Source organism: Chiroxiphia lanceolata, chromosome 2 (genome assembly GCF_009829145.1).
Source record: "Chiroxiphia lanceolata isolate bChiLan1 chromosome 2, bChiLan1.pri, whole genome shotgun sequence".
Taxonomy (NCBI): Eukaryota; Metazoa; Chordata; class Aves; order Passeriformes; family Pipridae; genus Chiroxiphia; species Chiroxiphia lanceolata.
The window spans coordinates 6,899,514-6,911,897 of record NC_045638.1 but is presented as its reverse complement, the minus strand read 5'-3'; the positions used below and the strand labels follow the sequence as shown (position 1 = coordinate 6,911,897).

The 12,384-nt window shown below is 39.3% G+C and overlaps 1 protein-coding gene across 1 annotated transcript in view; it reads right to left on the bottom strand.

Annotated features, from left to right (window-relative positions):
• LOC116782274 (amine oxidase [flavin-containing] B-like) overlaps positions 1–12,384 on the bottom strand; it is a 51,371-nt gene that overhangs the window by 15,883 nt on the left and 23,104 nt on the right. Inside the window, exons 4-6 of the mRNA XM_032678686.1 lie at positions 4,452–4,556; positions 3,666–3,757; positions 274–415 (exon numbers count right to left, since the gene is read on the bottom strand). Coding sequence (XP_032534577.1) covers positions 274–415; positions 3,666–3,757; positions 4,452–4,556 — 339 coding nt within the window. The remainder of the gene's footprint in view (positions 1–273; positions 416–3,665; positions 3,758–4,451; positions 4,557–12,384) is intronic.

Below are 12,384 nucleotides of genomic sequence, written 5' to 3'. Positions count from 1 at the left end.
ATGTTCTAACCGGAGTCCAAAAGGAAGCCAGAATCAGGGACAGATACAAAACTACTGAACCCTAGGGCAATGCTTTCAGCACAGGAGCAGTTTTCAACACCAGTTTTGCAAGATCCAGATTAAAGTGTAAATGAATAAAACCAGTTATCAACATGCAACTGGCTCAAAAGTCACGGACGACTCAGTTTGCTCTCTGAACTAAAACAAACAAGCAAAAGAATGAAGTTAAACCAGGGCCTGTCAAGAGCTGCAGAAGGTGATGGCTCACAGTACCTGTCCTCCGTTGGTCGTTGAGAATATCCTCGCTGTCCCCCCACACTGCTTCACGTACCACAAAAACCACAGGGCAGAGACCTCGTGGGGCTCAGAAGTGACATCCACGTTCACAAACAGAGTGGCAAAACTCTTGGCTGCACTGCAACAAAGACAAGAAAGTGAGTTAATTTAAAAAATTAATAATGCTGATCAGACTGTTCTTGAGTGGGAGACTGTCTTTGGCAACCTCTTCTTTTACTGTGGGCAAAGGATTCCTTGATTTCAGTTGAAGCAGGAAATTATCAATTCTTTTTATGTAACATTTTTCAAGTATCTCTGCAAAAAAAGTGTTAATCAAGTGTTTGTATTCCATACAAATTAGGGCTCCAGGAGACACAAAAGCTCATGAAAGCTTATGTTACTAATTATGCTACTAATGCAAAGTTGTCATTTTAGGATTAAGGGAAACAAGCCCTCCGGCTTTCACTGGACTCCAAAAACACCATGTCCTTGGCTCCTGGGTTACAGACAAGATCTGCACCTGCTAAATGCCTGTCCCTCAAGCACATAGTAGAGAGATTATTCAACACTTGTCATAAAAAGTTAGCAATCTTGTCTAAGCTAATTATCTAATATCTCTGGATTAGTCAGGATCCCTTCACTGCCCAATCCTCCTCTGTGCTCAGGGAGAGTGCTGCATGTGGAACACGACAAGGAAAGAAACGTAAGTAGGAAGCCAAAACAGACAAGACAGCATTCATGTAAGAGTTTAATGGGGAAAAGGAAAGGATTCTTTTGGTTGCTCAACTCAGCATTTTAAACAGTGTTCTGGTAGTCAGTGGCAATGAACACAGAAGCGGAAAATTGACCTGTGTCTGAAAAAGGATCACTACTTTATGTCCTACAGCTTGTGCTTTCATTACAGCTCCACTGTAAATTACTGTATAAGCCTGTACAAGATTTTTGGGTGCACTAAGACAGAATTTATTAAGGTTCAGGGAAACATTCCTCCTGTTAGAAGTAAATGCTTCCCCCTGCCCTCATTCTGAGGAGGAGTTTTAAGAGACATAGACAGGACCACGAGATGCCCAGTTTAACTACTTTGGGCTTAGGGACCAAGATTCCATAGGTGTTTCATATGCAAGGCATCAGGCAATCGATAACTTCCAAAGCCAGTACAGAATCCACTTTTTTGTTGCTTCTTTCTTTTTTTTAGTCTTAGACTTCAAAAAATGTGAAAAGTGTATCTGTAGCATACTATTTCAAACAGCTGTAGATCTACATAGAAAAAAGGCATCTTCTGTCCTTTCTAAAAATGCAAAGTCCCGCTGAAGTACAGACCTCATCCATTTTCTGAAATATGAGGGCATTCTGGCTTCATTCTTGACAGCCAAAAATAATACAGAAATTATTCATGATTTTTTTGTCAGTATAAACACATATTGTAAAATATGATCAACTCTGTAAGGTATTTTGCTAATGTGTATGTGTCCATTAATATTTTATAAGCAGAGGCTATTAGATGGTGGTTACATTCTCCTAGTTTCTGCTGCCTTCTGCCATTGCTTTTCAGTTCCTGATGTTTTACCTAGGAATGCCAGTATGATTTCAACCAAGTGCAGTCAGGACATTTCCATCGAGCATCTGTAGCCGAAAGCAAATCTGTACAGTCTGTTAGATGAGAGGCAATAGTAGAAGATTACCCTTCTGGATCATTACCTTCCAGAGGGGGAATTTTCTGTGGCATGTTACCTAAATCTTGAACAAACTGAGCAAATCAAGCTGAGGTGCACGTATAAAATCTGAAAAGCGTCTCTGTTTTATGCCAATATTCAGGTAAAATGTCAAGTCTTATTCCATCAAAGCTGGAAAATCATGAATGTAGTCACATGAGCTATTGGATATTGAATGACTACTGGTGCGCGGTGTTTCGCAAACTTGTCCAATTCTTTACCAAGTCAGAGGTTCAGAGAGCCAACAGAGCTGTCAGCATACATTTCTATCTGGTTTTACTGCATGTGGACCATGATACAAATGAGAAAGGCTTTTTATATGCTTCTGTGCAATTGTCACTCCTGTTAAAGTAAAACAAGTTTTTTGACAGGGGCCTACTGTCCATTTACAACCATAGAATTATTGAATGGTGAAAGACCCCAAAGGATGACCTTAAAGATCATCCAGTTCCAACCCCCTGCAATGGGCATGAACACCTTCCACTAGACCAGGTTGCTTCAAAGTTCCATCCAGCCTGGCCTTGAACACTTCCAGTGATGGGACACCCACAACTTCTCCGGGCAATCTGTGCCAAGGCCTCACCACCCTCATGGTAAAAAATTTCTTCCTAATATCTAATTTAACCCTGCTCTCTTTCAGTGCAAAGCCAGAACCCCCTGTCCTATCACTACATGCCCTTGTCAGAAGTCCCTCTCCAGCTGCCTTGTAAGCCCCTTTTAGGCTCTGGAAGGCTGCTCTAAGGTGTCCCTGGAGCCTTCTCTTCTCCAGGATGAACAACACAACCCTCCCATCCTGTCACCACAGGAGAGGTGCTCCAGCCCTCAGGTCGTCTTTGCGGTCCTACTCTGGACTCGGCCCAAAACAGCCATGATCTACATGAACAACAATGGTCACGGTGCTCTCTGGAGACTGGCTGAAGCCATAGAAATGCCCCTGCTGAGAACCAGACTTAGTGGGTGCTAACAGGCTTCGGCACCAAGCTCGTGCAGGCTCGTGGCAGCTGCGTGTGGGGTGCTTGGCAGTTCTGAGGTGGCTGCTGTAGAAATCAATCTGCTTTACAGCAAGGCAGAATTAATGGGCTTTTTTTTTCTTTCAGTGAGAATAAAAACCATCAAACTGCCGCTGAATGGCAAGGGAAGAAAAATTACTTTGATGTGTACATAAAAACAGGAAGCATTTTCACTTTCCCTGCCATAGAGAGCACCAGCTAAACAATAGAAAGATGGGTGTTAAAGTGATTTAGTGCTATTGCAAGACAAATGTTATCTTTACAGCACTTCGGTAAAATTAGCTGGTCCAGTACAGAATAAATGTGTGTTGTTCCATCAAAAGTTTGATTCAAAAACCTCCTGTAACCAGAACATTTTTCTTTTAAAGGCTAAACACACAGTAAAGAGCAGGAAAGTGCACATAACAGATTAAGGTACTACACATCTATTCAGAAGTAACCCTCCCAAATACATTTTCCTTTTAACCCTTTTTTTAGTCTAAAAAGTTAGGGAAATAGAGTGTGCTGACAGGTGTTGTGGTCCATTATTACAAGATTTTCTCACCCCATTTTTTCAAAAAGGCTGTGTTTTAGGGGTAGTTCTATCTCTTTGCAAAGCAGTAACATTTATCTGGAGCTCTAAGGTATATAAATATGTCATTATGTTTCATATTAAAAAGTTTCTTACTTCGTCCAGCAAATTTTATCTATGAAATCTTGCATAGTCATTTTGTCCCATTCTTCTGCATGTGGAGCCTTCCATGGGGCTTCACTGGGAATCTAAGGAGACATAAAAAAGCATCCATCAGCAAATGAATGACACAAGAACTACCGTGTCTTTACATGGTAATTTAGCCTGCAAATTTCTGGCAGGTAATACAGTGAACTTAACAGCGAATGCTTTTAGGGTTTTTTTATTGTTTGTTTTTCTGCTTTAAGAATTTTCTTTTTTCTTTTTTTAGATGGAAAAACAGAGAATAAATTTAGAGTTAAGAAATGTTTCTAAGTTATTCCATATCTCTTGCATTTATCTATGCAAGTAAGAGCAACCTCTTCTCAAAGTCTTGTAGCTCAGTCAATAGAAAACATACTCTACTGGTAATAAACTAGAACAGACAAGTTGAATTTGAAGGTAGAGAAGGGCAAACGCCTGAGGTCGACAAGCCTCTTAAAATATCACTTTATGATTCATCAGGAAAAGTGCTAAAAATCAATCACAAACATAAGCCTTGACATTCCTTTAACCAGAAGAGCAAAGGTATGACTGCAGACAGCCTCAGCAACGTGGCCCTCAGAAGAAGTTTCAAGGATGCCTCTTCAGATGCGCTCTGACCATCAGCGTGTACCAAAATGTGTGGCTGCTCTTGCCAGCACCAGGTTTTTTTCAAGCTAGAGCAGCTTCCCATCTTTCACTCTGCCTCTCACGGAGACAAAGCTGAGCTGAGACAGTCAGCTGCAATGCCTCATGCCATACCTCCTTCCCCATTTCATCCATGGTCCTCCACAGGTTGTTGTAGTCCAGGTAGGCCAGCGGATTCCGCATAGGAGGGAATGGACCTTTAAAGGGGTGAGACTTACCCTACAAGAGGAAGAACAAACAAAAACCTCATTAAAAACTAAACACAACCATCATCATAGCTTCCATGCGTGGGAAGCTGCACCAAATTAAGTGTACACTGTAAGAAAGAACAAACAATCAATACGTGTAACACCTTCTGACAGATCATGTCTATGTGCACACAGGAGGCAACGGGCACAAACTGAAACACAGGAGGCTCCTTCTGAACATCAGGAAATGCTTTTTCACTGTGAAGGGTGACTCAGCACTGGCACTGATGGACCAAAGAAGTTGTGGAGTCTTCTATCCTTGGAGATCCTCAAAAGTTACCTGCACATGGTCCTGGGCTACCAGCCCTAGGTGGCCCTGCTTGGTCAGGGGGTTGAACGAGGTGACCCCCAGTGGTCCATCCAACCTCATCCATTCTGTGCCCCTGTTATCCTGTATGTGCAACTTAGCTGTGATACACAGCTGAATTAGTTAGTCCCATGTGTGCAGAACTGATAGTGCCTTCATCTTCAAAGCTTTACATTTGGAACTTCTGGGCAACAAAACTAATACCCTGCAGTAGAGTCACCAAGATCAGACTAAAAAAATGAAATGAAAAATTGGCTATTTACTACTGAGAGATAAGTATGTTACTTTTTTCCTCCTAAATGTTCTGTTCATGAGAAGACTGAACTGTTAATTGTAGTAAGCAGCTTGTTTTTAGTTGGTTTTTTTTTTTTCAAAATCAGGCAAAAGCAGTTGTGGTGAGTTTTATTATACACTAAAATCATAGCTCAGAGACCTTCCTTAAAAAAAAAAAAAAGCTGTTTTGGCTAACCTTAAAATTACCAGTCCTGCAGAAAATGTGGCATTTATTATTAATGACTTATTCTTCCAGTCATTAACACCTCTGGCTGTAAATTCCAGTGATAGGGTGACCAATACCAATGTCCTAATTACATCATTACATATTTAATAGTTAGATTTTATATATCTGTATCTCCACTACAAGATACTCTGAAAGTCTGGCTTAATTAGGAGCGGGAGATAACAAGTAATTTGTAGAGCTATTTCTCTGACATGGGATTTCCCTGGCTGACTATATGGATGGCAGCCTAACAGCTTTAAAAATTCACAAAGAAATGCTCATCAGCATTAAGCAGGTATTCCTTTTTTCACTATGCATTCCAGAGTCCATAAGATAGGTAAATAATAAAGGCTACATTGTGTGCCACATCTGATTTTTCAAAACTTGTATTAAATTATGTATTTAAGTGTGCATGGCCCAAGCATGACTGCCAAACAGTAGAAGTACCAACTTTTAATACATATTTGATGCAGTGCCACACCAATCCATCAGTAAAAAATTATTTACACTGGCTTAAAAAAAAATCATACTGTACCAAGATTTAATATTTAGAACCAGGTAACAACAACAGCGTGTCTTCTTGAAGAGAAGTACCCAAAGACCACTTACTCAGAGAAGTGTAGGGCTTTATTTGATTTAGTATCTTTATTAATACTGCAAAAGAAGGGAGGGAGAGCACATTATTCAAATCTTCAAGCGTTTGCAAACACCAGAAAAGACAGTAAAAGGGCACAATGGGACCCTGACAGACTCAAAACTCGATGTGGAAATAACAAAAGGAGATAAAACCTTGAAAATGCTCGCTAATAACTTTGAGGACTTCTAATTCAAAGAGAAAGATACTTAGAGAGCAGTAAGACAAAAAATCAAACCTAAGGGAAAGAGAAAATTAGCTTACAAAACTCCCAAATGGGTTAGAGAAAGTGAAGAAGAAACTGGGTTTTCACCTCATCTTCACAGATGCAGGACTCCGGTGGAATCCTTGTCAGAAACACCAAGGTAATAAAACTTTGGAAAAAAGTAAAATGGGAGAGGGGAGGAAAGGATTTAATTCTTTGGTACACATGAAGAAGTAGCTGCAAGACAACAATTTCATTTTGCAGTGTTTTTGAGGAGAAATTATGTTTTTCACAATGCCAAACCATCACATTTTTAGAAGTTTTCAACCAGAGGTTTTGTCACAGCCAGAGTAGGTCTCCAGTCACTTCATGTGCCAGAGGCACCAAGGTTGAAAACCTAGCACTTCCAATTTAAGGATGGACATTACAGCACATTCAGCCAGATAATGGAAGGGTGGGATTTTTTTTGTTTTTTCATTCAGCGTGAAAACAAAAGTGCATTTCTACACATCTTATGTTCAACCATATGAAAATACTGGAATCAGGAAAACATATCCCTATAAATGGAGATGAACTGAACAAATCTGTTTCATCATAAGCACTTAGTCCTGACATGAAAATTTGTGTATGGTTACAGAATCTCTTAATATGGAATCAATTTGAACTGGAGCACACCCTCATACTCTGCTGCCAAAGGGCTATGAAAGAACAGCAAGAAGTCTCAGACTAAGTACCTTCTTGTCCCAAGTGATAACACCTGAACCGTGTTGACAATTACCTTTTAGCCTTTTGAGGCACATTAAAATTCCATAAGTGGCTCCTATGGCAACAAGAAGTTTTACAGTGCTTTCTTCTGAACACTGGAGCCACTCTTCACTAGTGTAAACACCATATAGATATCCCAAAGCCAGACCATACCAGTTTGGTTTTAAATACTTAGTATTTCCCAAATTTAGGTTTATAAAACAAGTATACAGCTGTGCTCAAGAAAACCAGGACAGCATCAGAATGGGTTATTCTAATTTTGTTCTGAACTTCCTGCTTTGCCAGAGGCAATCCTGAGTTATTCCCTCTGAGTTAACTCAGGTCTTATGAGTTCCCTGTGGTGCTTCCTCATGAGCACACAAGAGACACACAAATCATATTTTTGTTTTAGTATTCTTCTATTTCACTGCATTTGAACTGCTGAAAGGGAAATCTTGGGTATGTCTCTTGTGTAGAAATCTGGGGTGACAAGCCTCATAAAGCACAAGAACAAACTTAAACCTGGAAAAATATAAACAAATCAAAGTTAGTGAGTACCTTGTGAAAGCTACTTCCAAGAGCTCCTAAGGCACCTCCTAAGGCCTGATCCTTATTTCTAGCACAAACAAAACTCCAGGAGCTGTCAATCAGAATTTTGTTTGAGAAGCAACTGCCAGTCTAGGCTCTACACAGAAACAAAAATAACAGCACCAAAGAAAGACTACAGAAAGTTCAGAGTAACTACCAACAAACTGAAACATTTCAGCTCTACTTTTGCTGAATTTGCATTTTTGCAAACGCAACAACCTCTTTGATATTTAGGCAAAATTTGCTTATTGCTATCATCTTACTGGGAATAGCATTCTCCATACCTCCTGGTGCTGAAAAATCCCTAAAGAATAACAAGACACAGATGATATGGTCCAAGATGAACAACATGTTCCTTTTTTGAATATTTTTATACCTAAATCAGAGCTGCATAGAAACAGCGATAGTAACCACCCTTTCCAATCATTTGCCATGGTATTTCAGCACCAGTACTACAATGATCAGAAGTATTTCTTACCCTTTTTTATTTAATACAGGCATATATATAGTTTTAGAAATCATTTCATGATGCCACTTGCAATGTTTCCAAAAGCTGAACAGAACACAGCAGTTGGAAGTCTACCTGCTATTGTATGGATCACTTGCTCACAAAGGCTGTTGCTGCAGTAGGGGCTAAAGCTCACTGAAGGAGCTGAAACCATAAGGGAGGAAACTCGTGCAATGCAGCTGTCTCAGGAATAAACCAACTGGGAAATGAGAAATCCACTGTTTGTCACAAACGCTGCAATTCCCAACAGGTTTTCTCATCCATCTGTTTCACGTCAACCAACATTTGGCTTAGTTACAATGGACCCATGTAAGTGCAGAAATAAGCTTTCTTTATGCATCAGCTCTGTTTCAGGTCAAATAGCTGACATAAGAAATGGGTTATTACAGGTGGAAAAAAAACCCCACAACGTGGCAACTGAATATCAGTAGTCCCTTGAATATCAGCCCCAGCGCTCAGGAGGGCATAGGGACCAGATCCCACACACTTCTTCCTGTGAGGATAACAGCGAGTAAATGGTTAGCTGAGGAAGGACATACCAGGAAATACCAGTATAAACATCTCATAAATGTAATCAGCTTTCCTTGGAAGAAACAAGACGGTGTGGTGCATTCTCCGTGTCACTGAAGGAGCACGGATATTCCCTCAGCTAAACCATCTAAACTGGTAGTAACCAGTGGAGTAACTGATGCTCAGTTCACCAAGACCTCACTCTGCATGTTAATTCACAGTTACACAGGTTTATTGGCAAGCAGTGCCCTCTGCTGATTCGCAGCACTGGTACATCACACACACCCTGTTCTCAACTTAAAATCCCAGGAATGTCATTCATACAAAGCACTGGAACAGTAAGATGCAAAGTCGTGAGGAGGAAAACGAGAACCAGAAAAGAATCACTTCAGGATGTAACTCTGTACATATATCAGATACTGTTTCTCGTCTGCTGCCCTGTGGAAAAGTATCATTTTTGTTTGGTTTTTGGGGTTGTTTTTTGGTTTTGTTGTTGTTTGGGGGGGGGGGGTGTTATTTAGTTCTGTTGGGTTTTTTAAAACCAGTATGTTTCTTTGAAAGTAAGCCTCTTTTATAATCATAATTCTCAGTAAAATATAGCAAGTAGTTGGACCAAACTGAGAGAAGTACACAGGCCTACTTAGAAACTGTAACAGCATTGAACTATATTGAAGTTCCCTTCATTGCAGAACTATTCAGGTGCTCATATGCTCAGCTGATTACTATACTGACAGATATCCTAAAAGTAAAAAGGTATAGAGGTTAAAAAATATAAACACAGCATAAGACAATCTGTATAACTGATATAACTGCAAAGCTGCAATATTTAGACACACCAAAATGTCCTTCAAATATATTTCAATATCTAATTTGAGATCAGCTGTGCATGCCAGTGTGTCTTGTGAATTTGGTCAAGTAAGGTAATTCCAGTTTAAGTGTTGCACAGCCAGATACAGTGGCTTGAAACATGCATTCTAAAAAGGAATGGAGCTAAGCAGGAACAACTTGTTTCTACCATGTTATAGAAATAAGTCCACCTTGACTCTGCCACATCATGCAATCCGTTAAGTATTTGTCTTACCTAAAATATAGATAGAATGAGAGAAACAACACTGAAGTGATTCAGAAAGGAAAATTGAGGATCTGCTCTGAATTTAGATCCTCTATATAACTGTATGTATATTTCTTCCAATCAGCTGTGAAAATAACTAACTAAATCTCCTTCCTACTAGAATGGGATTTTTTGTTTTCAGACACTAAAAACCACCTTTACAAAAAGCATTAAGGTGTCTTATGAAGCACGGATTTATAGGGACTTTGTTTGTAAATACTCTTTGAAACTGGGTCTGCATGTGGCTTTCAAAACCTGAATTAAACCAGTCAACAAAGTGAATAAAAATCAACTGAAAACTTTACAATATTTCTAGAATTAGTCATAAGAAAAATCCTCTTTCCCCTTCCAAAAGCAGATAAATGGGCATAAATAAATGGGGGAAAAAAAAAAAAAAAGAAAAAGAAAAAAAAAAATAAAAAGAAAAAAAAAAAAATAAAAAAAAAAGAAAAAAAAAAGAGTAGCTTCATTTGGGAGAAAGCTTTCAAGAGAGTATCTGCCCATAATATAATTGAGCAGACAGGGCACACATACTCTCACAACTAGAACACTGGTTTTAACTAGAAGATGACTTTGGGGTCAGTGGTGTTGTTTCTGAGATACTTCAGGTTATTAAACTCCTTACCTAAAAAAATTAAATCTTACATAAAATTTTACAGGCACATGAAATCCAGTATGTTCACCAGGTTGATCTTATATTAAATACACACTTCTCTAATTCTTTTCTTAATCTCCTCGGGAACAGACCATGCAGCCTGGGAAAACTAAGACCGAGGAAGATTTTTTTCATCTCAAATTTAATTAAGAAATTCATACTTTATTTACAGTTCATTTTTCTTACTACTTTCATCCTCGTGCTACCACTAGGTCACAGCTTCCAGCCTTCCAGTCAATCTTCGTGATCAATAAACACCCCTTGCAAAATCTTACATTACAGTCCCCTTTGACAGAGATCATTCTGCAGATCTGCTGTACACAACCTTGAATCTTTTAAGCTGCTGGAATACAAATATCCATATTTTAATTTCTTCTTGAAATTACTACCAGCTGGCTGGTATAAAAAAAGGTAAGATACTCCTTTATTTACAGGACAGGTCCAATGAGACCATACAAGCCCAGCTTTTCCTATACTCATGCCAAAGCCTGCTCCACCCTCTTCTGGGAGTCTGGAAGATGCTTTCACCAATCTCAGCCTGGTCAACCTCAGAAACACTTTTGAGGCTACAAGTGAATATGATTAATGACACAGAATCTTGTGACAGAAATACCTGCATCTCCACATCCAGTAAAGAGTTAAAATAACACAGATCTGTGTTCCAGTAATGATATGTGAAACTATCAAGGCCCTATAGCAATTTAAGTGTCTCTGAATTTACTTGGCCTCCTTTTCAAGACACCAAATGCCCAGCTTCTTACAGATTCAGATGTATTCTTCTCAGTTCCCCAAGTTCTTATTTACAAATTGCCAGTAAAAAGGGGGGAAAAAACCCCAAAACATGAGGCTGTTTCACCTCCCTTAAATTGATGGCAACTGAGAGTCTCACAGACTTTGTTCTCTAACTGCACTCTAATTACGATATACAAAGAACAATGAAAGTACATTTATCTAGTCATTCAAAAATCCATTTAAGCTGTTACACTCAATACTACAGACTATGCCAGGAGATACTGCCCTTAGATTCGCAGAGAAGCAGGTCAAAAGCTTAAATAAATCATATTGCTTAGCTTCAGTGCATATATCACAGATATCACAAAAGAAACACCATTAAATTCTATAACTTTAGATACAGCAGTCACTTATTCAGCTGTTAATTAAATCCCAATACAATATGACCATCATATTTTTTATTCATGAACAAGACCACAGCAAACTGCATTTTAATAAGCACAATAGTGCTGAAAATTAATGACACCCAAGAGGACTGTAAAATTTTTTCTGCAAATCTACTTCAGGTTAGTATGTAACCTGGCAAAATTAGTGTAGATTTGGGTCCTAGTTAGAAGTACTGTGTGTAAAAAACTAAATATTCACCTTCCTGACGTGCTGCAGACAAGGTTCACATCAGCATTCTCCCTGGAGATGCCAATTGTTTATATTTGTATAAAGGTGGTGCCAAACTTCAAGTGGGCATGACATGCATTCAAATACCTCTGGCCAGTGCTGCTGGCAGATGAATTATCATGAGGAAACTCCAGCCTCTTAAAGAGAATTTAACTGAGGTAATGCAGTATTGGCCAGTCAATGTCAAGAACCTGTCTAGTGACTAGGGAGGGGATGCTTCCTGTTTCACCCAGCGTCTGAACCTGAAAGAGCCCCCAGACAATGCCAAACGTGCCTTCTGGTGCTAAAAAAGCAACTTTCAGGATTTAATTATAACCATATGAGGACTGTTTCAGGTGCAACACCCTGTCAAAGTGGTCAAAATAGCCAGCTACCTCAGCCAGCTGTTAGCACTATCCACAGCCTGCACAACAGAGACAACAGAGATTAGAAAGAACAAATGTTACCACCACTTTTAATAATCTGGGGAAGGTCCAGGAAGGATAATAGCGTTATCCCATAAAAAGTCCCAGTGGCAAAAAGCATCTCAAAAAAAAAAAAAAATGACAAGAAGCATCAACAGCAGTCGGGGATCTACCACAGACTAACGACTATGTTTTAAAAAAACGAGCTTTGGTGGTCTGATGTAGCC